General features: G+C 47.3%; 1 protein-coding gene across 1 annotated transcript in view; it reads right to left on the reverse strand.

The window, feature by feature from the left end:
- Nucleotides 1-7,393: 7,393 nt before the first annotated feature.
- Nucleotides 7,394-27,531, reverse strand: part of SRP68 (signal recognition particle 68) — a 29,878-nt gene continuing 9,740 nt past the window's right edge. The window contains exons 8-16 of the mRNA XM_069540125.1: nt 26,565-26,705; nt 20,016-20,114; nt 17,078-17,142; nt 13,302-13,458; nt 12,319-12,413; nt 11,237-11,366; nt 9,162-9,237; nt 8,650-8,702; nt 7,394-8,193 (exon numbers count right to left, since the gene is read on the reverse strand). Coding sequence (XP_069396226.1) covers nt 7,966-8,193; nt 8,650-8,702; nt 9,162-9,237; nt 11,237-11,366; nt 12,319-12,413; nt 13,302-13,458; nt 17,078-17,142; nt 20,016-20,114; nt 26,565-26,705 — 1,044 coding nt within the window. The 3' untranslated portion in view covers nt 7,394-7,965. The remainder of the gene's footprint in view (nt 8,194-8,649; nt 8,703-9,161; nt 9,238-11,236; nt 11,367-12,318; nt 12,414-13,301; nt 13,459-17,077; nt 17,143-20,015; nt 20,115-26,564; nt 26,706-27,531) is intronic.

The following is a 27,531-nucleotide window of genomic DNA, read 5'->3' on the forward strand; positions in this document are numbered from 1 at the left end:
GGGTTTGAGGGGGAACAAAGGGGGAGGGATGCAGACAGGCTGGGTTTGGAGCACTGGGACATCCTGGCAGGCCCAGCTGAGGACAGAAAACAACCGGAGAAGAGGTAAGGGTCCCAGCCCACTAGGGAGATCAGGGACAGAGGTCTGAGACTGGCCACGTGCCCCCTAGGGCAGAAAAGGCCCGAGTCCCTTTTGGCTGCATCTCATGAGCAACCCATTGAATTTGGCCCTGGAGAAGGGACACAGGAGTCACCATCTATCCTGGAGGGGGTGGGGCTAACAGTGGTAGTGGCGGTGGGGAGGGCAGCAGGAGGCCTTGACGCAACAAGTAGCAACAGGGATGTAGTGGTTTCCAGCTGTTCTTCTCCCAGATGAGTGTGATGGTGAGATGGAGCCAGATAAGGAAGCCTGGCCCAGAGGCCACTCACCCTCTGCCCCAGCCCCTCTCCCCGTTACTCCTGGGTGACAATTGTCTTCTAACCACTAGCTGCATGCCTGCCATTTACTGTTCTCAGAAAGGGGCCCGTTTGTTGAAATGACTACCGGATTCAGCCACCAGCCCTAACGGCTGGCCTCTCATATCAAACCCAAGAGTCAGCTCATGTTCTTATCTTTGAGATTGGGCAAGTGATAGCAATATCCCAGGAGAGCCAAGACAGGAGACAGCAGCCCTCAGTCCACTGTCCTGTCTCCCCGAGAACTCCAGGCCTTTCTTGGGAGGGGGTGGTCATTGGAGGCGGAGGTCCCAGGGGGGAAAATGTCCAGACTCCAGCCCCAGGAATGGGAGCAGCCAGGGGAGGCCCCACTGGGCTGTGGCCCCCAGGTGGAGGGCAGGCAGTGAGACTGAGATCTGGAACGTTTGAGCTTTGCCTTCTGTCTGCAGAAGCTCCCCTGGAAATAAGTGAGTACCATAGGGGGCCCTCATCCGCCCCAGAGACGAACTGATTCACTGCAAGAAAAACAAGGGCTGAATTCCTGGCCTGTCTAAAGCCAAATCGAATCAGACTCCAGCTCCCAGACAGGGCTGACGTGCCATAGGCATGAACACCCAGGTCTCTGAGCTGGCTGTCATTGCAGGGTGCTCCTATTCAGATAGCAGTAACCCTGGCCCCCCAAGACGAAGGCACAGGAGAAAGGATAGGGACAAAGAAAGATGTAGGGTTTTAAATATCTGAGGGAAGGGGCTTCCCTGGTGGCGCAATGGTTGAGAGTCCGCCTGCCGATGCAGGGGACGCGGGTTCGTGCCCCGGTCCGGGAGGATCCCACATGTCGCGGAGCGGCTGGGCCCGTGAGCCATGGCCGCTGAGCCTGAGCGTCCGGAGCCTGTGCTCCGCAACGGGAGAGGCCACAACAGTGCGAGGCCCGCGTACCGCAAAAAAAAAAAAAAAAAAAATCTGAGGAAAAAAAAAGTCGTTCATTTAGAAGGCCGGGATGGAATCACCAGCCTCTGTGGCCACCTGCACTGTCCCAACCCCCTGTCACTCTTGAGCACTTGAAACGTGGCCGGTTTGAATTGAGATGTGCTCTAAGTATAAAATTCACACCAGACTTCAAAGACTTAGCATGAAAAAAGGATGTAAAATACCTCAATAATGTTTTATACTGACTACATGTCCAAATGATCTTTTGCAATATATTGTGTTAAATGAAATGTATTTTAAAAAACGAATTTCACCTATTGCTTTTTAAGTTTTTTTGGCTTATAAACAGCAGAAGTTTATTGCTTACAGTTCTGAAGGCGGGACGTCTGAGGTCTGAGCACCAGCATGGTTGGGTGAGGGCCCTCTTCAGGGTCATGGATTCTCATGCTTTCCTCACATGGTGGAACGGGTGTTGCTATTTTTATTTAATGTGGCTACTAGAAAATTTAAAATTACAGATAAGGCTTGCATTTCTGGCTCACACTGTAATTCCATCAGACAGCTCTGACCCAGAAGCCAGACTGGGTGACCCGTTTCAGCCTTCCCAGGCCTCCTCCTTTTGAACCAGAAAGGAGTCCCAGGACCTGGCAGAATTCTTGTCCCGTCCATGAGGCCTTCCCCTCGCCTGGACTTGCTACCCGCCCTGTGGACTGAGAGGTTTGAGATCCATGGGTCCCCAACCTCCTTCCAGCACTGTGGCAGCTCATTCACGTGCCCCAGCCTGGCGCTTCCAGGCACGTGACGTGGGCCACTCACAGCTCGTGGGGACCGAGCCCGGAGCAGAAGGGCTGATCAGAGCTGAAAGCAGTGTAGCTCCCGGCTCTGAGGCTGCCATGCATGCATGCAGCTAGGCAACAGGGTGGCAGCTTGGATAGTGTGCCAGGGCTAAGTTACCCACTCTCTCCTCCAGCTCATGGGGTCCTGCAGGGAGGGGCATTCTCCTCCCTGCTGAAGCAGATGGCGGCAACTGCCTACTCTGCCCTGGGAACTGTAACCTGTCAGGCTTCCATATGCTCCCTGATCAGGACAAGCTTTGCCATCTCAGGAAACTGCCCTCTGTCTGTACAAAAGCTCTGCTACCAGGCCCTTGGAGCCGAGCCAGCTGGTAACCTCTCTTGCCTTACACTTCCCTGGCCGGCTGAGGAGCCAGGTGCCTTCACCGGCTGGGCGGAGTGGACAAGGGCTGGTGGGGTGGGGACTTCGGGGATGGGCCTCCTTCTGTCTACAGGTGCTGGGGGAGGAAGGGGCTGTGGCCACAGGAATCCACTGGGCAGTTTGGAGGAGGCTCTCTTGGCTGCCAAGTCTGCCCAGAAAGCTGGATAAAAAGAAATACTGAAGGTTGGCCTGGAGACCGTGGCTTGCCCATCTAGAACAGAGCGGGCAGAAAACGGGGCTGGCTATTCCTTCCGGGCCTTTCATAGAGAGAGTCTAAAGGAAGCAACTCAAGCAAACCAACCACCCAGTCCTGCCCATATTGTGAGAATAGGGTTCCCCATACTAGGTGGCAAGAGGGAGAACACAGAGGGGACCTCAGGAGAGCCCAGGTCCCGAGTTGGCTGGGAGGGCAAGGCCAAGGATGTCTTGGCTATCTGTCCCTCCCTAGGAGTGGTTCTCTTTCCCTACCCTTGGGCAACAGTGGTTGGCCCCAGTTCACCTGTGGGACCAGTGCTGGTACAGCCCACACCTCTGGGCCATAGCAGCAGCCTGCTGGCACAAGCCATGCCTGCATTCCAGAAGCCTGCAGCCCGCCCACTCTCACTCAGGCACTGTGGCGCCTCCAGGTCTCCCCGAGTTGCCCAACGGCTCTGGGCCTGTCACCTTGAAGACAACGGCTAGCCTTTAATAGCCAGGTCTGGGGACCTGCAGCCCTATTGTGGAGAAGTTCAGGTTTAATGGAGGTGGCTTAGCCATGTCCCTCACAAGGTCAACAGCCCAGCACAACAGCTGGGAGAGAGTTACATTGTCTGTACTGAAGCAGCAGGGGTTCAGCTGCACCAAACCCCATTCAATGGTCTGTGGAAGAAAGATTTATAAAACAAATAAAAAAATGAAAGAACGAATAAGTCTTTATAGCTGGGGGGTAGGCCTTCCTAATCAGTCTTTGTTGCCAGGAAATTGGAAAGCACACAAGAGCAGCTCATTACACTCAGCCTGTTGTCCTAATGACACTGCTCAGACCTAGCAGGACTCGGCTCTGGGGAGGGAAGAGGAAGAAGACAGTGGGGCCTGCCAGGAGCAGGGAGGAGGCTGGCTATAAGCGGAAGGCTCTCCTCACCTATCAGCTGCGCTGGCCCCACCAGCTTGGTGCACAGCAGCCTGGACCCTGGGCTCAGGCTGCATGGCTACAGCTAGGAGAAGAGACTGTTCTACGAGTTCAGTCCTACCTAGGCAGGGGCTCCCTCTGCAAGGCGCCAGGACAGGGCTCAGGTGTGAAGGTGGCCTGTAGGCAGCAGTGGAGGGAGAAGCATGGTGCTCTAATGCCAGCTCCATCCGTGGGGGAGCAAAGGGAAGGAAATTCATTTGTCAAGGGCCTATTGGTACTAAGCAAGCCCTCTGCGTGGCAGAGAACCAGATGACCCCATCTTCCAGGGGATGACCCCTACCTTCCTTCCATTCCAAGATGAGTGAGAGCTCACGAACGTCACCAGCTTTCAGGGACCAGTTACCTGCCCGTTGTAACTGCACTGCCTCCTGCCGGAAGGTCCCTGGGAAAAGTTCAGCCGAACAGAAAGAACGTGGTTCTTTTCCAAGGGGTCATTCAACCGCACACTGAGCGTGAGGACACAGTTGCAGCTAACAGAGGTGAACAAAACCATCTGCTGAAAAGAGGGACCAGAGAGTAGCAAGGCTCCCCTTTCCAACACAATTAAAATCACCACAGTGGGTGCGGCCGAGGGAGGAAAGCAGTGCCCCCTGCCTCAGAGCTCTGCAGGTCTCGGCCCCAGCGTGACACAGACTCTGATAGGGCCGCCAGGATCCTGCCCCCAGAACAAAAGCAACAAAACCAAACCTGAGCAGCTCAGAAAGGTTGATTAAAAGGTTCCCATAAGTGTTCCAACAGTATTCATGAGCTGAAGTTATATTTTAGCTTGTACCAGCTAACAATACGGCTCACGAACACTTGGTGCTCACATGGAGGGCAGATCCCGGGCAGCGCAGGGCCGTGTTGGTCATTCGTGCCCTCCCGCCTGTGCACAGTGTCTCCAGCATCTCACAGAACCACAGGCCACTCTTCCAGTTGGCGTGGTCAGGATGCAGGCAGTTTCCAATTTATCTCTTTGCTTGGAACATTGATAAACTTTACAGCTAAATCTGGTTTCCATCTCCTCTGTAGCAACAAGTGTCTTCCAAAACAAAAAAAATTAGAACCAACACATATTTTTGCTATCTTTGGACATTTTCCTAGACCTCTGAAGGTTCCAAGCTTCTCAAAGCTGTAGACGGCAAAATGTTTGGAGATCCGCGGTCGATTAGCTTTTGTGTACACTGATGCCGAGCGTGTGAAGGATCAGCATTGCCACGGCGATGACAGTGAACAGGCAGAGCGAGCGCAGTGCCCACCTCGGAGCTCCTGAAGTCGCTGTCCTCTCCTGGCTGGGGGAAGGGGGAGGCCATCACCTCAGCTGTGGGAGGAAAGACTGGCGAAGGGCCAGGGCCACTGTGGGTGGACAGGTGCACTGCCACCACAGGCTGTCACCTCCTGGCCACAGTGAAAGGCTCAGGTTGCCACCAGAGGAAAGGGATGGAACGAAGCCTGGCACTGTTTCATTTCAAACAGGGAATCCAAGAATTCTCATCTAGTCAAAGGGAAAACTGGGGACTTCCCTGGCGGTCCAGTGGTTAAGACTTCGCTTTCCAATGCAGGGGGTTGCGGGTTCGATCCCTGGTCCAGGAGCTAAGATCCCACATGCCTCGGGCCAAAAAACCAAAACATAAAACAGAAGCAATATTGTAACAAATTCAATAAAGACTTAAAAAAAAAAAAGGAAAACTGGAGAGTACAGCGAAACAACGCATATGGAAAGGAAAAAACCATACGCACATCCATGAGCAGTGGAGAGCCTGTCCAGCTCCAACTGCCTTACGTTGCTTTTTCCGACAGAACCAGCAGAGTTAAGGATAACGAACTTGGCCAAATCATGTCTTTCCCATCCAAGGCTCAGCATTCATTCTCTAAGTCTGTACGCAGAGCTTTCACCTCATGGAGCTTTGAACTCTAACGTTTCTGCACATCAAGACCATCACCACGCAACAGGTAAGAAGATAAAAACCATTAACACAGCAGCCCTCAGGCATGTTCTAAAAAACGTAGACTCAACTGAGCTTGCCCTCCTCCTCTCTGGATCTGGGGAGACAGAAGACTCTTCCAGGGTCAAATCCTGCTGACCGCGCCACATCCCATCCTGTGGGAGGGACGAGAGCCAAAACAGCAGGACCCACCCAAAGCAAAGCGACTGACTGTTCACGACCCCTCCTCACGCCAGCAGACCTCCCCGCCCTCCACTCCCCAGGAAGGAAGCGCCGGGCGGCCTCTGCAAACCCATCCAGCGAAAAGTGCTGCTCCCTGGGCCTGACTCTGAACCCGTTCCCATGAGCTGTAATAGCCACTTCCCAGTCCTGCTTCCGGCGTCCTGTCCCCCATAACACAGCCTGTTCAACGACTGGAGATTCCAGGTGAAGAGATGTGTGAGCTAAGTGAGACCTCGGCCCTGCCAGGTCTTTCTCCTTAGGTAAATATGCGTTTTGATACTAATCACGTCTTGTCACGGCCTCACTGGCTGACGACAGTCACTGCTACTCAGAGCAGCCAGCAGGGACACCAGGTGGAGGGGAACTTCTGGTGTGTTTCTTTTTCATGAGAAAGAGAAAGCTTAGAAAATCTTCACTCAAAATGATCGACTCGGGATTCTGGCTCCCCCCGCCCCCGTATGCCAGCACTCTAAAGAGAGTAGGAAGGGCTGGAAGGACTTACTGTGAGCAAGACAAAGGGACATCTTCCCAGATGAGGACAAACGGAGCTTCTCCAGCCCCGGCCACACCCCTACAGCGCCACAGACACTGGCACAAGCAGACTGGAGGACCGCCTGCACAGTGGGGCCTCAAACTGGCTTCCTGACGCTGGAGGACATCCCAGCTGTGGCTGCAGCCCAGGTCAGCGTGAGAATGAGGCGAGGGAGATGAAGAACCTTGGACCACAGCCCCGGTGCTGCCAAGTGCACTGGAGAGCGGGACGAGGGTGAGGAAGAGAACGAAGGGCCCTGGCGCTCCCCCAGCCCATTAGGAACACTGAACGGGCCTTCAGGACCAAAATCCAGGACCTCAACCTAAGATCATCTGTGCTGTACCCTCAGAAGGAGATAGGGAGAGAGGAAAAGAAAGATACCCCTAAATTGCATGGCACAGATGATGAAATGATAAAACTTTCAATTAAAATAAAAAGAGATCAGCCTCCTGAGACTCTCTGACCCAAGTCAAATGCTGGGGGGAGAAGAGTTCTTATCTCTGAGCATCTTGAAAGCCCCTGCCAACGCTCAAGTCTAAGAGACACATCTGATCTGTCTTCCCACCACCCTCTCCTAACTTCTGGCGATTTCCTCTGTAGCTCACTGGGAAAACAGAGGCACCTCTGAGCCCACAGAGGGTTTCATGCATCTCATGTTTAAGTCACTTTTATTCCTTGCTTTCTGACATTACTTTTGTGACTCCTATTATTGATACTATAATAGAAATAAAAATGAGTGACGAAGAAAAAATAAAGGGTAAGGAAGAGAAGTGATGAAAATACAATGGCATCTAAAAATTGCAGGTTGGGAACTCTTCAGAAACAGTGCCTCTATCGCTCTTATCAGGCATCAGACACACCCACGTCGCCAGCAAGTCAGGAGCCACATGACGACAGGATCTCGCAACAAGGTTCCCGAGGAGAGAGTTGGGCCCAGACGTGAATGAGGATGTGCAAAGAACGGGCACAGTGTCCAGCATCTTCGCCTTTTAATATAAGATTTGTTTTCATTATTTCTGAGCGTAACATATTTCTTCTAAAAATAGAGCTCTTTGCTTGTTCTGAAACTTCTTAACTTTCACTGGGAGGTGAAGGGGAAAAAGGCTGCCAGCGCTTCCTAGTCACGGACAAACTCTTCAAGGGATTCTGGATGCTCACAGCAAGAATGAGTTCATTTCAAATCCATGGGACTGAAGAAACACGACAGAACATTCCCAGCCCCAATCTGTGCCTGGTGTGGACCCCCACGACCACATTACTGACCAAAGGCTCACATGAGACCAGATGGCAGGGGCCCCTCCTGCAGGGGACAGACACAGGACCCCACACATATTTATCAGAAGACAACAGGGTGCCCTTCTAGCACCCTGGTTAAGAATGGAAGTGTACAAACACACAAGACATAGGAATGCAGGGTTGAGGATGTTAAACTTCTGCCCTGGGCCAATGCAGACCTGGATTTAATATCATGGAAGCTGCTGGGGTTTTCTCACAATACAGATTAAGAGTCAGAATCTCCCCCTGCCCCAAGGAAAAGCCTGGTTAGCTCCTGAATCCAAAGATGCCCTTGATATATCCAGTGAGGCCACTCTTGGTCTTCTGCTCCAACTTGTCCTCAAGAGGTGGGAAAGCCACGTGGTTGAGGGCCAGGTCAAAGAACAAAGGCTTGCATGGGATGGGCTGGAATCCCGGCGGGAAGTGCACGAGGTTGGCTTGCTTGGTGACGAGGGAAGGGTCCAGGCAGAATGTCTCAAACCGTTCGACCAGGGGCTGGAAGTCAAACCAAAAGCAGGAACCCAGATGTTAATCACAGCCCACTGGTGGAACATTCACTATGGGCCGAGCACCCAGTTCAGAGCTCATATGTGCTATCTCACTCGATCCCCACAAACCTCCTATGAGGGGCTATCATGTCCTCGTTTTATAATTGAGAGTCACTGAGATCTAGAGAGGTTGGGAGAGGTGGGCTGGGACTGAGGTGTAAGCCTGTCCGATGTCCGAGTCAGAGCTCGTAGCCAGGGCACACAGCAGGTTCCTAACTCCATTTGGGACCATCTAGATGACACCTGACAAATCTCACATAGGCAGCTTTCAGGTCCTGAGTAAAAGAAGGGAGGGAAGTAGGGTGCTCACTTAGAGATCTAGGGTCCTCGTTCTACAATGAGTACACATTCCTAATAAGTTATGAATCCTTTTTATTCCTCAAAAGCCACAGCCCAGACTCACCTTATTGTCCTTGACTTGAAAAGAGGTCTCTGTTTGGTGGGAATCATTTGTATCTGAAAGTTTCACAGGATTCAGTAAGAACAGGGACTTATAACACACTATAGTCACGAATGGACACCTATCACACGTCTGGGTTCTAAATCCTAAGAGCAAAAGTAGCGGATCTGTGGGGAGTTAGCCCTCACCCTCCTGAGTCCAAACTCAGAGAGAAGCAGTGCAGATAACAGACAACTAACCCCAGAGCCAATGTGGTCAGCCCAGCGAAGCAAGCACCTTGAATGCAAGAGACACGGATAGGCAGAACGGACAGCACGACAGCGTTCCTCTAAATTCTTCCACATAGCCTGATGCCTCAACGGGGCAGAAGGAATGGCAGGAAAAAACTACTTACAGATTAACCCAAACAGCCCCTTTCAATCTTAAAACAGTGGCATAGGGGGTGGGAGAGAAGAGGAACAGCAGCGAAGGGGAGTCTGAGAAGACAGGCCGCAGAGAACAGGCAGGCGGCTCACCCAGGATCGCGGCCGCCTGCAGAGAGCACTTTTCCGACCTCACTTGTGTGATGAGCTCTTGCACGTCAGGCAGGTCCTGTAACAATGTGGAAAACGGGGACTCGTGAGCTGGAGTCAGGCCAGAGAAGCGCACCACACTAACCTGAGCTAAGTGACCCCACTGGTATTTTCATGAATTTTAGACTTTTTAAAATGGTCTCCCTATTAAAAGAAACAACACACAAAAACTAGCCTGTTTCAAAGGGAAGAATCTATGCCATGGCTTAAGTAATACTGCCTGGAAATAATAATGACACCAAGGATAATATTAATAAGTTAATCATATACTAAATGCATTATGTGCCAGGCATTGCTCTAAGTAGTTCACATAACTGTTCATTTCATCTTCGCCATAATCCTGAGATAGTTTGTACTTGCATTTTACAGATGAGAAGACTAAAGCACAGAGGGGCCAAAGAACGTGTCCAGTCACATTCCCAGTGGCAGTAGGGCGGGGCTTCAGAACTAGGACGGCTGGCTCCAGGGCCTAAGCCCCTACCCACTGACCCCTTCTACAAGGGCAATGCCATTCTCTTGCCTCAGCCTCTTACTCGGCAAATTGGGAAAGATCTGACTAGGTCTGGATACTGCTGAATCCCCTACGCCTCTGTTCCCTAACACTTTCTCCTGAAATCAGCCGTCACAATAGGTCAGATGGGCTTTTGTAAAATGCCTCTTACTTCTCTCCGGAGATAAGCCATCCGCACTGGTTTGTCTCCACATTCCAACGACACCCTACCAGATGACACTGCTACGCTCACCAGCCCACCCTCTGCCCACAGCCGCCTCCCACGTGCTCCTTCCTATTTCTCTGCCCTCGCCCTCTATCTTCTTCTGAATTCATAGGTGGGTACTATGCAAGTCCCACGGCTGCAGCAAAACCACAAGCTCTCCAAAGGCAGAAACCAGAGTTCTCCTCCACCCCCGAGCCCAGGGCTGTTCCAAGCAGAAACAAGTGCCCCACCAGCAGCCCCTCTCACACTGGCTGTGACAATGTTAGGAACAGTAACCCTAGCCCGCTTTTCTAAACAGTCTCTACTTATAAAATATACATGGATTCCTCGGACCAGTGCTTTAAGAATCTATAACCTCACAGCAGTCCACAAGCTTAAAAAGCTAGCTGCCATTCAACAATCACTACATCAAACCAGATCAGCATGTAAGCTTTGATGTACACCCAAGTCACCTGCGGGTCTTACCTAAGTCACCTGCGGGTCTTACCCAAGTCACCTGGGGGTCTTACCCAAGTCACCTGCGGGTCTTACCTAAGTCACCTGCGGGTCTTACCCAAGTCACCTGGGGGTCTTACCCAAGTCACCTGCGGGTCTTACCCAAGTCACCTGGGGGTCTTATGCAAGTCACCTGGGGGTCTCGCCCAAGTCACCTGGGGGTCTCGCCCAAGTCACCTGCGGGTCTCGCCCAAGTCACCTGGGGGTCTCGCCCAAGTCACCTGCGGGTCTTACCCACGTCACCTGCGGGTCTTACCCAAGTCACCTGGGGGTCTCACCCACGTCACCTGGGGGTCTTGCCAAAACGCGCTTTTGACTCAGCAGGCCTGGGGTGGGGACTGAGAACCTGCATTTCTAGCAAACTCCCAAATGCTGCTCCTGCTGGTCCAGGCACACATTGTGTGGAAAGGCTTCACCAGTGGTTTTCAACTTGGCTACACATTAGAATAACTGAGGGGCTTAAAAGATCCCAATGCTCATACCAGATCCCACACCAATTAGAACCAATATCTCTGAGGGTGGAATCTGGACATCCACCTTTTAAAAATCTTCCCAGGCAATTCCAACATGTAGCCGAGTCTGAGAATAGTATTTCAGGGTTGTTTTAACCAGAGGAAGGCTGTCCCTCTTAGTACCCGAGTCCTCTTCGGGCCTGGAATGCTGCCATGAGTTGCACTCCGCAGCTCCTGGGCACTCAGGGATGTACCACATGCCATGGCTGACCAGGCAGGACCAGTCTGGGAAGGCGTGGCAGCCTCACAGCAAAAGTGCTCAGGGCTTGGAAAACAGGAGAGAACAACAGCTCACCTTTAGGCTGTTCTTGAAGGCTCCGGCATCAGAATTCACCTCATCTGCGTACTTCAGGACCCTGTCGTACAGGACAAGGGCTTCGCTCCACTTCTTCACCAGCACATAGGACTGAGCGATGAAGAAACACCTGATGGGGAATGAAAGAGCCACAGTGTTCTTAAGCAAAAATCACCCAAGATCAAGGCTTTCCTTGCTGTTTAGGCTAAATAAATTGTAAAGTTTCTTAACCTCAGGCTCACTGCCTGGGATGGGAGATCCCACCGTTCTCACTGTTCCAGTTTGCCAGCCTAACCTGCAGACTTGTCCCCGAAATTGGAGCCGACAAGGGTAGGTCCAAAGCTGACCCACTGTCTTTTACTTACTGTTGACTCTGCAAAAAAGAGGCAATTCCCAAAAGGCACAGGGAGGAAGCTGGAGACAGGCAGGAAGGTGGGATGCTGCCCAGATATAAATCCCACCCACAACTGCCCACACATCTAGGTCGCAACCATTCACCTCTGCTCATGTCTTTCAAAAATCAAATCCAAAGAAACAAACCTCTTCCTAACAGAAATTACTCTGCTGGGATCAACAGAGCCTGAGCGCTGCTGGCCTTTGACAGGAGCCAGAGAGCGCAGGGACATGCGGGCCAGAAAAGGAAGGGCAAAGGCACTCAGGGCTCTACTGAGCCATTCTGTCTAGACCCCATGTTGCTACACAGTCCACTCCCAAGTTACAAATAGCACAGTGCATGTAAGAAACTGAGACACTGAGCTTTCTCCCAACTCAGTTCAGTTTCCCTGAATCAGCCGCTCTGGTTCTGCTAATTAACGCTTTTTCCAACACTTATCCCTTTTCCACCGGGAGGAGGGAGGAAAGGGAAGGGAGAAGACAGGTAATGTATGTGCTTTCCAGCTCCCCCAACTTTTCCAAAGAGCAAAACTGCACTGGAAACTCCCAGCCACAACCTGAAACTTCCCTTGGACACGCTGGGCTAACTGCTCTCTGGTCACATACCCAACCTTCCAGGGACATACTCCCAAGGCTTCTAGAACCACGGGATGGTAGAGGGGAGCCCTGTCTGTCCCACAGGAACTTACCTGTAAGCCTTGTAGACCAGAGTTTTAAGGCCTATCTCTTTCTGGAAGGCTCTGTCCTCCTCTAAGCCAGGAAGCTGGAGCAATTCCACCAGATTCTGCACAACAGATGCAACAAGAAAACTCATGAAGAGGAGACCTCGCACTGATCGTCTGACAGAAGACTTGTGAGAATAGACATGGGCAAAACGAAAGAGTCTAGGCTTCAAGTAACGGGAAAAAGTCTGTGACGCGTGACTCAGCAGCAGCCACATCTGGTGTCACCTCCACCCTCCTCTCTGACACTGAAAGCCCATGTGTCCTTTCTCTCCCAGTCACACTCCACCTCCTTCAGAGACTTCTTGGACCCTCTCAGCTAGAGGGGATTTCTCCTGCTCTGAACTCTCATTTCAGACAGCCCACTACTGTGGCATCTACACGAATAAGTGCAGATGTGCAGGGGTCTCACAACCTCACTCACTGGTGAGCTCCCAGTGGGCCGAGGCAGAGTGGCCTCAGGGCCCAGGACGCTCCACAGCATGCGGGAGACCACCCTGCACAGGGGAAGTGCTCAGTGAATACCTGTGGTTTACAAGTGTTTACACACCAACACGTCTGAATATTGGGCTCACGGATGGCTGAAATGGCATGAAAACAAGACCTCTGTCTTTTTTTTTTTTTTTTTGTGGTTACGTGGGCCTCTCACTGTTGTAGCCTCTCCCGTTGCGGAGCACAGGCTCCGATGCGCAGGCTCAGCGGCCATGGCTCACGGGCCCAGTTGCTCCGCGGCATGTGGGATCCTCCCGGACTGGGGCACGACCCCGTGTCCCCTGCATCGGCAGGGGGACTCTCAACCACTGTGCCACCAGGGAAGCCCAAGACCTCTGTCTTTTATCGAGACACTAACAGCTCCTGGCTGTCACAGCCCTTTCGTATGCAAAGCTCAGTCATTTGTGTCCAACACAAACACAGGACAGGCTCTTGCACTCCCAGCCCTCCAGGGTCACCTGAAGAATGATGTCATAGAGCCGGATCAGGTCCTGGGGCCGGGGGGAGCGCTTGCTGTCGTCCTCCGGCTGCTGCTGCAGCACCGCCTTCTGCAGGCCTTTAGCCATGTTCTCGTTCCGCTTGATTGCTGTTGACAGCTTGATGTAAGTCAGGTAGCTGGAATGGACCACATGTCAGCTCAGGTTATGATGAGGGAAACTGACGTTCTGAGAAGAGCACTGGACCACAAGCTGGGACTGCCCTAGGGGATTGTGGGGGTGAGGGGGTGTCATATCGCAGGGCTGTCAGGCCTGGGCCTCAAACTCCAAGGGCCTTCAATTCTGGCTGCTGTTCAGTGGCTAACTGCAGGGGACCAGCAATGAAACCTTATGACAAAATCTGATTTTAGCTTGAATTATATCCTCCGTATCTTTATTTTTTTTATTTTTTTTTATTTTTGTGGTACGCGGGCCTCTCACTGTTGCGGCCTCTCCCGTTGCGGAGCACAGGCTCTGGACGCACAGGCTCAGCGGCCATGGCTCACGGGCCCAGCCGCTCCGCGGCATGTGGGATCTTCCCGGACCAGGGCACGAACCCGCGTCCCCTGCATCGGCAGGTGGACTCTCAACCACTGCGCCACCAGGGAAGCCCCTCTCTGTATCTTTATTAAAGAGCCAGAGAGCTACTAATTTCAGAGGACACTGCTGGTCCTTAAGATGACTAATGGATGGCAAGCTAGTTACTGGAACAAGGGCCGGTTACCCGCCTGGCCCACACTACAAGGACAGCACACAGGCACGGCAGCTGCTCCTGCTCCGCTGATGACCTTCTCTTCTCAGAAAATACTGAGGGACATTCTCTTTGGAGGGTTATGCATATTAAATGTGTGTATATACCGGAGACTATGCGTGATGCCTGCTTATTTTAACTGTACCATCTGGAAAGTCCTTTAATATTTGGCGATTAAAAACACGGTAACTATTTAAGTCTACTTCAGAAGTGTTTAGGCCTCTAGAGCCCCATCTTACTGTGGCAGAGGCTGGAGGCATCCTGGGAGAGGGAGGATATAAGAGAGGCCTGGGGACAGGGGATACAGGCACAGCTGAGGTCAGGGGCTCCACAACGAACCAGGGGGGTTAAGAGACTGTCAAGTTCTGAGGGCTGACCTCCTAGCATTCTTCTCCTACTCGGCTTCCAGAATAAGAACAGCCTGATATATGCTGAGGAGCTGACCAGCCCAAGAAAAAAAACCCTTCAAGATTCTGGAGTCAGGGTCCTCAGTGAAAGCGCAGACCCAGAGCGCCTACAGTGAAACCACAGCTGAGGAGCTCCATGCAAGAGCTCCCAACAAACAAGACATAGTCATTAATAGGAGTGGATGAACAAGGATCACCAGACACTTAAGGAAAACCTCTAATAAGACAGGAGGGGCCAAGACTGAGAAGGGAAAAAAAAGCAACTTGGAAGAACCAAACTTTGTAGGGAGAAGAAAACTTTAGACAACTATTATTAATAATTTCAGAAAGATAAGTGAAGACTTTGTGGTTGTGAATTTAGAATGAGACACTGTTTTAAAATAATATTCAAAGAACACAAATGAGCTCTTAGAAATTAAAATCGGGACTTCCCTGATGGTCCAGTGGTTAGGACTCTGCACTTCCACTGCAGGGGGCACGGATTTGATCCCTGGTCGGGGAACTAGAATCCCACATGCTGTGTGGTGCGGCAAAATAATTAATTAATTAATTAACTTAATGGCATTGGAAATGAAGAAGCCCGTGTAGGAGTCAGATGGGAAGTCAAGAGGGGTCAGGGTGAAGAGTGGGAGTAGAATCGGTGAGAGAAGGCTGTAGGGGAAAGTGGTAAGAAATGCTGAAAGCCAAAAATCAAGTAGCAACAAAACGCATGTTATTTAGAGACATGGAGGTAAATACCAAAAGAATTTGTTAAAAGAATTAAAAGTAGGCACTTCCCTGGTGGCACAGTGAGTAAGGCTCTATGCTCCCCACGCAGGGGGGATGGGTTCAATCCCTGGTCAGGGAACTAGATCCCACACGCTTGCTGCAACTAAGAGTTCGCGTGCCACAACTAAGGAGCCCACCTGCCGAAATTAGAACCCAGCACAACCAAATAAATATTAAAAAAAAAAAAAGAATTAAAAGTGGCTGCTGCTGCCTTTTTTTTTTTGCCACATCGCATAGATTGTGGGATCTTAGTTTCCCGACCAAGGATCGAACCCACGTCCCCTGCAGTGGAAGCTCGGAGTCTTAACCACTGGACCATCAGGGAATTCCCAAAAGTGGATGCTTCTGAGAAATGGGAGGAAAGGTCATGAGATGGTTTTTTCTAAAGCTCTGTAGAAAAATCAAACTCTCAAAGTAACTATTATTCAGAGTAGGAGTCCAGATACATCTTTATTAAAATACAAGAGTTTTATTAAAATACAAGAGCTACCCGATTCTCGACTTCAATTTACCCCAAAGCTGGCTTCCAATCCTAACTGATTATGATCCTGATACTAGCCACATGTGGAGGTGGGAGAATGGATCCAAGGGCAAGGGGCTTCACAATTTGAAAGTTTCCTGAGCCCTGCTGAAACTCTCTGGGTTTTTCAAGGTTAGGAAGTTGATCAACTGCCTCTGCCTTGTTGTGGCTGTTAACTACCAACATGTCCCCTAACCTCCTGGAGCCTCATCTTTCTCCTTAGGTTGTTGAAGCAGAAGACGGCTAAGGGCCGTTCTGGCTGATATTCTGTGCACCCGAGTCATCTAGCAGTCAATTTGACATTCACATAACACCAAGTCCCCTAAGAATGGAGATTAAGGCAGGGAGAGGAGTTTTTATGGTTTTGCTTTTTTTACAAAAGAGGGGCGGGGGGCACGGGAATGACTGAAAATACAGCCAGGTTCACTAAAAACTTATAAGCAGTGACTAAGAAATTAAAATTTCAAGGTCACATGGAAAGAGAATCTGAGGAGAAGTGGAATTTTATTTCTCCCCAGGAAGTTCGAAAAATGTCACTCTCCCTCCTTTCTTCTGTGAACCAAAATGATTCACCTCTTAAAAAATTTAAACTTGACAAGGTGATTTTAAAATGCATATGAAAGAGCAAAGGGAGAAAAACAGTCAAGATATGCCTGAGGAGAAACCTAGTGGGGAAAACTTGCTCGACCAGATACCAAGACTTATGATAAAGTTACAGTAAATCACTGTGCTGTGTTAGTACACACAAATAAATCAGCAGAGCAGAAGAGAGTCCAGGAAAAAAGAGCACGCAAGGAGAAAATGGAATGTATTCCTGCAGATCAGTGGGGAAAGGACAGAACAGTCAATAAATCACACACTGGAATAATCCATTATCCTCATGGAAAAAGGTGAAATAGATCCTTACCTCACCCAAAAATAAACTCCAGATGGAATTAAACTTGAGTTGAAATTGAACTCAAATATAAAAGGGACAATGTAAAACATTCAGAACACAGCAGAGAGTCACTCTAGGAGCTTGGCATGGGAAGGACAGTGGTTAGCTCCAGAAGAGGGGGAGGAATCAGCAAGGGTGGGGCCACAAGGAGCTTCAAAATTATTGGCTGTATTCTAGTTCTTACACTGTATAAAAATTTTAAATTATATGTATATTAGAATAATATACAAATTCAAAACTCGTATGATAAAATGTGAATAGATGCATTCAGATTTTAGTATCAGTAAATTATAATGTACATAAACATTATATATACTCTTTTGTTCCAAAGATACATCATACAACGTTAAAAAGTAAAAACGTCACAACCCTTACCTGTGCAGGTACTGAAGATTAGATACCTTCCCCGATTCCCCGTCAAGGATATAATCTCTCTGTTTCTGCAGAAAGTGAAAAGGTAAGGATAAAATGGCTGATCCTATCCTTGGCTCTGACCACCTCGATTTTTTTTTTTTCTTAACATCTTTATTGGAGTGTAACTGCTTTACAATGGTGTGTTAGCTTCTGCTGTATTACAAAGTGAATCAGCTGTACATACACATATATCCCCATATCCCCTCCCTCTCGCATCTCCCTCCCTCCCACCCTCCCTATCCCACCCCTCTAGGTTGACCACCTCATTTAATGGTGTGGTTCCCCCAAGTGCCCTGGAATACAGGCACAGACTCTAGTAAGTTAAGGGTCCTCAAATATCAGAGATCTACTGCATATATTCTAGAATGACAGGGTCACTCAGTTGCCACTGGCATCTAAAAACCAGACCTGAATAAGAGGATTCAGAGTAATGGCCAGTAAGGCTTCCTGTCCACTGCGTCCAGCGTTCAGACCCAAAGCATTAAGGCAGACAGTCCATGGTCCTCGGTTCCATTTTAAGACCTGTGTCTTAGACCCAAGTTCTATGCCTTGTGCTGTTAGCTCTTGTCTTTGTGGCTGGCTGAATAATGGCCTCTAAAGATGTTCACATCCTAAGAGGAACCTGTGAAGATGTTATCTTACATGGCAAGAGACCTTACAGATGTGATGAAGTTAAGAACCTCTTAATTAGCCTGGATTATCCAGGGGGGGCCAACACAAACATAGACTCCTTATAAGAGGGAGGCAGTAGGGTCAACAATATAGAGAAGATACTGGGACTGAAGCAGAGGACAGGCAGGAGAGAAGATGCTATGCTGCTGGCTTTGAAGATGGAGGAAGGGACAACAGGCAAGAAATGCAGGAAAATGCACTCTCTGGAATACTGGAAATGGATTCTCTCCTAGAGCTTCCAAAAGGAATGCAGCCCCACAAACTCATTTTAGACTTCCATCCTCCAGGACTGTAAGATAATATACTTGTGTTGTTTTTAGCCACTAAGTTTGTGGTAACGTTACAGCAGCAACAGGAACACCTTGCTATCACCATATTCATTCCATTCTGTGAGGTGTCTGCTGAATTCAGCTGCTGTGAATTCAAAGTGAATGATAGAGGCTGGGGCTCTGTATGTACCTGCTAAATGAATCAAGGGAAGTATAATATATAAAGCCTGCTTATTGGAGGAGGAAACACGCGACTACAGCCCAACATACATTTGTTGAATATTTCATACAGAAGGTACTACGGCAGATGATTAAAGAAATATATAGTTACTTTTAATATGCTTATAATCTTAAGAAAAATATAACGAGAAGGTAAATATAAAACAATACACAAAATGTTAAAAGGCTGTGCTTGACTGGGACTTCCCTGGTGGCGCAGTGGTTAAGAATCCACCTGCCAATGCAGGGGACACATGTTTTGAGTCCTGGTCTGGGAAGATTGCACATGCCGTGGAGCAACTAAGCCCATGCACCACAACTTCTGAGCCCGTGCTCTAGAGCCCACGAGCCACAACTTCTGAGCCCATGTGCCACAACTACTGAAGCCCACATGCCTAGAGCCCGTGCTCCGCAACAAGAGAAGCCACTGCAATGAGAAGCTCGCACACCACAACAAAGAGTAGCCCCCGATTGCCGCAACTAGAGAAAGCCCGTGTGCAGCAACGAAGACCCAATGCAGCCAAAATTAAATTAATTAATTAATTTTAAAAAGGCAATGCTTGATTAACTATCAAACAAAAATTATAGCTGCAAGTATCAGATATTCGGAAAATGGAGAAATGTGGGCGAGGATGGTGTAGGCAGGCTTCTCAGAGACAGTGAGCTATGAGCCACACCTTGAAAGACAGCCAGCGTTTGGACAGGTGAAAAGGGAGTGGAAGAAGCCAGGTGTGAGGAGGGGGGAAAGGACAACAGTGTAAGGAATGCACTGCAGTGGGACAGGCATAATAAGACAGTGAGTACAAGAGCCTAAGGCAGAAGACTCAGAGGGAAGCAGCCAAGTACAACACTGGAAACAGGCTAGAAACACCAGCGGAGGCTCATATCATATACCAGCTCAAGGAGTTTGAACTGTATTTGCTAGACACTGGGGTACTTAAGAAGGGTGCACACAGCCCTCAGGGTACGGGTATAAGAAGAAAACTAGAACTTCTATTTATATCTATCTCAATTCTAAAAACTTTATTTTAATACATTTTCTAAATCACAAATCAGTTGAATAATAAGGTATATAATTTATAAATAAATGTTATCAGAGATAAATGCTCAATTTTACTTATGGGGTGCATGATCACAGAAGTTTAGCGACCACCGCTCTAGACCTCAGAGAATCACTGGGCTTTTTTCACAAGTAGGCAGTGAAACAGGATCTAGAGAGATGCAGTCTGTTCTTCTGGCAAAAAGGTCTGGAAAACCAAACTGAAACCAAGATAGGAAAAGCAATCAGGAGACTTTTGTGGTAGTCCAGGCACAATATAAAGGGCTTATTAGAAACAGGTGGAATGGACAAGAAGTGAGAGAAATTACAAAGGGAGAATTAACAGGGTTTTTGGTGACAGGGAATAAAGAGACAGAAATGGTTCTGAGGTTTTCAGCCTAGATGGCTGAATGAATCACAGTGATATTATTAGAGGAAGGGAGCACTGGAGAAATCCACCTGGAGATATGAATTTGAGATCAAAGCTTTAACAGGTAATACGTGAAACCATTAGGAGAAAGAGGATAGACAAAAGAAATTCTCAACCTGATGGAGCCCAGAAGAGGCTTCTGTTGTTCATTAGCCAATCACCACACCTAAATCCAACAGTGGCTAAGAGTCAATGCACTGAGAATGCGACACACAGACTGAAGAGGACCTCAGCCCAGAACAAGAGCCGTGGCTCGGCTGAGAGTCCTACCTGATCTGGCTTGAGCTCTTCCCGAACGGCCTGGATGGCGTCCCGACACTCACTGAGCATGGATTCAAACAGACGCTCCTTGGTTTCTTCACTTTCAGCCTAAACAAAGGCAGAAGGCAGTAAAAAGATTTTCTTTTGAGTAAGACATAGCACTCTGATGGGAGGAAGGTATAACATCGCTTTGATTCCTCCCATTAAACACAAATACACACATCAACCAAAAAATGGCCCGAATCGGAGATCATTTCAACTGTTAATATTCTCTATCGTATATGATTTTTCTTATGGTTTTAGTCTTTATTTGTATGGAAATGAGAACTATATATATATATATAAATATAAAGTGAACATACCGAAAAAGTATCTGTATAACTGATCTAAACTGTCAGGCAACAGATGCTTTAATGTTTCCTCTATCATAGAACTTTCTACTGTTCTCCTCCAACTCTTCTACCTCTGCTCCCGACCTGCACCTGGCTTCCCTAGAGGGGCCTTATGGACTAGATTTGGGGCACTGCTACCTCATACTGAGGCTCAGTACAGCAGAAGCTTCTTTTCCTTACAAATGTAACCCAACAGACTTGCACATACTGGATTTCTTTTAAGTCCAAGCAGGTGAGTAACATTACTAATCAATACCCAATCAAAAACATATTTCTCCTAAATGCCATATGAGGTTCTCCTCCTCACAGAAATTCTGCCCTCAGATATTCCATACAGCTATGCTGAGAACATTTTTAGGGCAGATGAGGTTGACCAAGCATAGGGTGTCAACCCTCTGCCAGCCGGCTGGGATAAGGCAAAAAGTGATTCATTAACTGAATACCTGCCAAACCACATTACCATTCTAAAGAATCTGACTGAGCAGGTGGGAATGAACAAAAAGCAAAAAGGAGATGAACCTGTGTTACTTGCAGACCCACCCAGACATTAGAACATCAACATTCTCATGATTATGTTTGACTTTCCACAGAAACTATCATCCAATCTGATCTCTTGACACTCAAGTGACCTCCAAGAAAGCCCCAAAGAAAACCCGGTACCACCCACTCCTTTAAGAGATGGCTAGGAGTGGCTTAAAGAAAAACCTTTTCTTCTCTTAAGAACGCTTATGTTTTTCCTAGTTTCCAGTGTGGGAAAAAACTTCCTTGTAAATTACCCAATATAAATTGAACATACTTGTCTATTTATAAGTTACTTGACTTTCCTGTTGTTCAGTAACTTAGGAATAAATCAGGGGCACAGCTATTCTATAAACTTATAAAGGCAAACACAGCCACCATTAACTCACTGAAGCCTAGAGTAGTGCTGTCCACTAGAACTTTCTGTGATAATGATGTATCTGCACTGTCCATTGTAGTCATCGTTAGCTACAGGCGGCTGCTGAGCAATCTGACATTTTAATTAATTTAAATAGCTGTATGTGTTCAAGTGGCTACTGTACTGGACAGTACAGCCCAGCTCTGGAAAAACACACTCACACTCACACTGTTAATTAAGCATCTCAAGTTAGCAAGATTCTTTACAATCATTTAATCAAACTGGCCAAATTTTTCAAAGTACAGAGCCTGTGTAACGGAGCAGCCGCAGAATAAGATATGCGAACAGACCTGGCACTAACCACACACATACCAGAGCCACGTCGTGAGCAGGCCGGATAAACTCAGCATCAGTTTGATACCATGCAATCCAGCAAACAGGCCACCGACACCCTTTTAAGATGGGGGGGTTCAGCAGTCAGGGCAATGGGTGTATAAGTAAGAAAAGAGCAAATTTGGTTTTACCAGCTACATAGGATCTGTCTCCTTTCCTACAGGGAGGGAATGGCTCAAATAAAAAAATTAAAATGATGTCTAAAATGCTAAACCTCTTTAATGCCATGTATTACCTTCGTTCCCTTTGACTAAGGAAACCTCTGCATCAAGGTACTGAACATAAGCAAATTTTCCCTCTGCTTCCAGAAAATTCTAAGATCCATTGGGAATCTTACAAAAGTCTTAAACCGCAATGAAGGAAAAAGCCTATCTGAAGGGGAGCACTTCAGTCAATTGTGTTTTCCTAATGGCAGCTGCACTGCACAGTGACGTGGAGACCACTAATCTCCGGAGCAGAACTTCTCCCGGTTCTCCCGGGCTGGACAAAATGTCTCCAAACAGGAAGCCTGAAACGTATCTTGCTACTTACCTGCTTATTCCATAAACCTATCTTGGAGGCTAAGATAATCCTGAAGGGGCAGTGGAACAAGAAACACCTCTCTATGCTTATGCAGAGGGAGGGTCCCTCAGAGTCCACATGCATATGTCTCAAGTTTGCCACCGAACCAACAAGAATGTGCTCTAAACACAGGGGCAAACCCCCTGCATGAGAATCTGTGGTCTGCCTGGACCTTTCCCAGGTGTGCCTATGACAGAGAGAAACCTGAAGCCCAGAAGTAATGTTACTCAGTCCTAATAAACAAACTCGAGATCAATTTTTATAAAACTTCAAACACTCTCGATGTGCTTTTCCACAGCCTCAAACCACGTCTCAACGCTGACTAAAACCAGCTGCTTGTGTCCTGAGGTAGAGACCCCCAGCTCTTTAAAACAGAGCTCCCAGATGGTTTTCGCTTGTCTACAAATATTGCCGGAAGGTGGTGGTGTGACTAAGAGACAACAAGGCGAGTCTGACCACATTCTCCACCAGACTCGCAGGAGAACCAAGGGGATGGGAACCAAGCCTCGCTCGGCCCAGTGAGGTCTAGTGAAAAACACATGGGACTTGAGTAGCAGAGGATACAAACCTCACTTAAAAATATATATATTTTTTTTTTTTAGAGAAAAGGGGAAATGATCTCCCTTCCAGTCAAACATTAAAACATGAGCCATAGCCTGAGGATAAGAATCATGAAACCTGCAGAGACTTTAAAGCTGCCCACCCCCCACGCCACCCAAGAGCTGCCTTACACCCTCAAATCACCACCAGTGACAATTCAGGTAGGACCAAGGACTAACAAAGCAGAACAGAAATAAATTATAAAGTAAGACAACACTAAAGACATGAGGTCCTAAAGCTTGGCTAAAGGAAGGAAGGATTCTGCAGCGGGAGTTCGGCAGCTCATTAAGCCTCAGCTCCAGTTTTTGCAGTTTAATATTATCTCCCTGAATTATTTCTTCCTTGCACGCTTTTCAGTAAACTGCAGTTTTAGTATTTAAACGTCATAAAAACCTCTACAAGCAAGCAAGAAGCTGGGGCTACCAAATTCCTGAATTCCAGTTCCCAAAGGGTGGCAAACACCAACATCAACCAGGTTAGAAAACACTGCAGTGAAAAGCCCTGTCTCTCTCAGGCAGAGTGCTTGGTTTCCAGGGCAGAGAACAACTCGATACAATAAGGAGAACAGGCAAATCATCTGACAGTGGCACCAAGGAGCAAGTAGTTCTTCTGGAGATTAGCCTCAAATGGCCAAAGGGCATTTCCCACATTTAATAACCCACGGTTCATTCAATTCAATACACATTTAATCGGCCACAGTGCTAGCCCTGACATCTCAGGATTCAACTAAACTTTGACACTGCACTTAAGTTACTTTATTTACTGGCTTGACCTGGTGGTATAGGTGTGATATAGCATATTAGGCACGTAACTGTTTCTAATGTTTTTTTTTTTTTAATTTTTATTGGAGTATAGTTGCTTTATAATGTTGTGTTAGTTTCTACTGTACAGCAAAGTGAAACAGCTATACATATACATATATCCCCTCTTTTTTGGATTTCCTTCCCATTTAGGTCACCACAGAGCACTGAATAGAGTTCCCTGTGCTATACAGTAGGTTCTCACTAGTTACCTATTTTATACATAGTATCAATAGTGTATATATGTCAATCCCAATCTCCCAATCCATGCCCCCGCACCCCGTTTTAATGTTAAAACCTTAATGGGATTCCTGGGATTAATACACATTTTGTTTGACCTACCAAATTATTTAAAGGTCTCTGATACTCAAGTGATCCTAATGTACTGTAAGATGCTTAAAAACCACAGATAACTGTATTCACAACAAGCACATTAACCAGGCACTTAAAAGAGTCTACAAACATTAAAATGATAACGGAATACTGTAAACTCTATGTCAGTAAAATCAACAATTTACATTAAATTAATAAATTCCTTTAAAAAAACAAAATCCAAACTGACACAAGATGAAACAGGAAATCCGAATAGCCCTACAACTTGTAAAGGAATAATATTTGTTTAAAACAAGCAAAACCAAATTTTAAAAACCTTCCCACAAAGAAAACTCCAGGACCAATGGTATCACTGGTGAATTATAACAAACATTTAAGGAAAAAAAAATACCAGTGTTACATACTCTTTCATAAAAAGAGAAGAAGGGAACATCTCCAAATTTGTTTTATTAGGTATGTATAACCCTGACACCAACCCTAAAAAAGACATTTCATACAAAACAAGAAAATCATAGGCCACTCTTTCTCATGAAAACAGATGCAAAATTCTTAAAGTATTAACAAACCAAATCCAGCAATGTATAAATAAAAAGTACAACATATTACAACCAAGTGGGTTATCCCAGATACTCAAGGTTGGCTTAAACACTGAAAATTCATCAATGTAATTCACTACGTTAACAGGCTTCAAATATTCTTCCCGCTTCAGCCTTTAAAGATTTGAAACTATCCCTATATGGTTCTTTCCAACCCTTTGATTTCATACACTCCTCAAACACACCACTGTATCTTGCAGGATAACAATTAAAAACTCATACAGAACTTCGCTGGTGGTGCAGTGGTCAAGAAACCGCCTGCTAATGCAGGGGACACGGGTTCGATCCCTGGTCCAGGAAGATCCCACATGCCACGGAGCAGCTAAGCCCATGTACCACAACTACTGAGCCTGCACTCTAGAGCCTGCATGACACAACTACTGAAGCCCGCACACTCTAGGGCCCATGCTCTGCAAGAGAAGCCACCGCAATGAGAAGCCGGCGCACTGCAACAAAGAGTAGACCCTGCTCGCTACAACTAGAGAAAGTCATGGTCAGTCACCTCATCACAGGTTGTTTTCTTAAAGGTTGATTTCTTAAAAACATCTATATTTTGGGACTCCCATGGTGGTCCAGTGGGTAAGACTCCACGCTCCCAATGCAGGGGGCCCGGGTTCGATCCCTGGTTGGGGAACTAGATCCCACATGGCGCAACTAAGAAGTCCACATGATGCAACTAAAGATCCTTCATGCCAAAACTAAGACACGGCACAGCCAAAATAAATAAAGAAAAATTTTTAAAAATTTATATTTTATAAATGTTAAGCATGAACAACTTTTTAAAGTTACTTAATAAATGTTATCTTTTCTTGTCCTTTGTCTGATGTATGTCTGTGGCCCCATTCCTAAGGAGTCCCTATTTTATTTGCCCCTACTGACCTCCCTTGCCCCCTATTCTATCCAGAATTTCTGCCCCTCTGTCACTGCCTGATGCCTGGCACAGAACTGCAGCAGTTCTTTTCTTCCAGCATGTACCGCTTTAAAACAAGAGTTAACGCAGTTGCATAATCTAAATGGTTGCTATCAGCCCTAGTCCAGAAGAGAGACCTCTATACCCTAAATGCCAATGAAATGTTCTCAGAAAAAGTTTAGTCTTTTAGATTAATGAAAACTCAACTTTCTGGTATTGTTCTAGTCTTCTGTCTTTCAAGGAAATAAAGGGTAAATAAGGGGCAATATGTAATACAGACAAAAGGCACAAAGAAATCCTTCAGTTGTTGAAAGCTGTCTCCAGCCCAAAGGAGCCATTTTGGAACAAGTCACTGAAAGGTTTGGATGCTTAAGACAACTCATCAGCACAACTAAGAAAGCACCTCATACAAATATCACTCCGGGTGCAGTAGCTTGCTGTGAAGTCTCATGAAATGCCACTGGTCCCTGCTGAGGCTGGAGACACAGGGAGCAGCCTGGTTTTTTCTCAGACGTTCTTCACCTAATATGGAGGAGCTCTAAAAAAATGCCTCAATCACTGCCTACTTCATACAAACCAAGATCACCAGGATCTCTCATCTTTTGGAACTCACTTGGTTGTGCACACCCACGAACAGGTAAGAATTATCTCAGCAGGAGCATCAGGTAGTATGGCTTTGCATGAATACTGCATATATACCACACATAAAACAAGATGTTCTGGTTTAGCTGTCTTTAAAAGGCCCAGGAACAAGAGGTGGCCCTTTAGGGCTAGAAGGCTAGGACAAGAGGTCAGACAGACACAAGGGACATTAACAGTCATGCTGCTGCACCACCTGCTGGGCCGAATGTAACCCCTGACTTTAAGCAGACCCTTGTTGCTCCCATTTTTACTGAAGGCTGTCACTGTCAATTTCTTTGCCCTCCAAACATAAGAACTCCTTGATAAACTCAGCTTTCAAAATAATCTTATTCAAGAGGGTACATCTTGAGACTGTTACCGAATCCCAAGCAGCAACAAAACACTACATGTTAAACACACAAGGACAACCTCCAGACACACACAGAAGAGAACAGAATAGGTCCTTCCTCCTTACCTGGGCGATGGCTGACTCATTGTCGGCCAATCCCAGTAAAAAGATCCGCACTTTGTCGATCTTCACCGGGACCGTTCTGCCTCTCCATTCCACTTCACTCATGGTGGCTGCCTGCTTGGCTCGAGTCTGAGTGATCAAGGCCTGGAAGGTAGTTTTAAAAAGTTAAAGCTTTAACTGTGGATATGAGTGATCAAGGTGAAAATCAGCAGAAACTATCATTTGTCTCTTTCTAAAACTAACATATCACAGCTTATAGAGTATATACAAATTTGTATTTAAATTCCTCCCTGGCATATTTCTTAGCTTATAGAAACTCCAATATTAAAAGGACACGACAGAAGGCTTCACGAGCAACACTAAGTTTTGGCAAGAGTGTAAGTGTACACTCTTTTTGTAAGAGTGTAAGGAGAAAAGCATCGCAAGCAGAAATGTAAATTAGTAGAAACTTACTAAAAGTATTTGTCAATATGTATCAAAAGCTTCCAAAACATTCAATTCCACTTTTACAAATTTATCCTAAGGAAATAACTAAGAATGTATACAAAAACTGGGGACACAGATATTCATGGTAATACCAGTTACCACTTTTAAACAATCAACAATAATGAGTGGTCAAATAAAACATGTACCACAATGGAATACCATGCGGTCATCAAAAGATGCATAGAAATGTATTTACTGAAGTGGAAAAAATGCACGTGACATTAAATTTAAGAAGCACGTTACTAAACAGTGTATACTGAGATTCTATTTTTAAAACATATGCCTTTTTCTCTACATATACAAGTTTGCAGGACTTCCCTGGTGGCGCAGTGGTTAAGAATCTGCCTGCCAATGCAGGGGACATGAGTTCGAGCCCTAGTCCGGGAAGATCCCACATGCTGTGGAGCAACTAAGCCTGTGCCCCACAACTACTGAGCCGGCGCTCTAGAGCCCACGAGCCACAACTACTGAAGCCAGCACGACC

The sequence above is a fragment of the Delphinus delphis genome, chromosome 19 (assembly GCF_949987515.2).
Source record: "Delphinus delphis chromosome 19, mDelDel1.2, whole genome shotgun sequence".
In the NCBI taxonomy this organism is placed as follows: domain Eukaryota; kingdom Metazoa; phylum Chordata; class Mammalia; order Artiodactyla; family Delphinidae; genus Delphinus; species Delphinus delphis.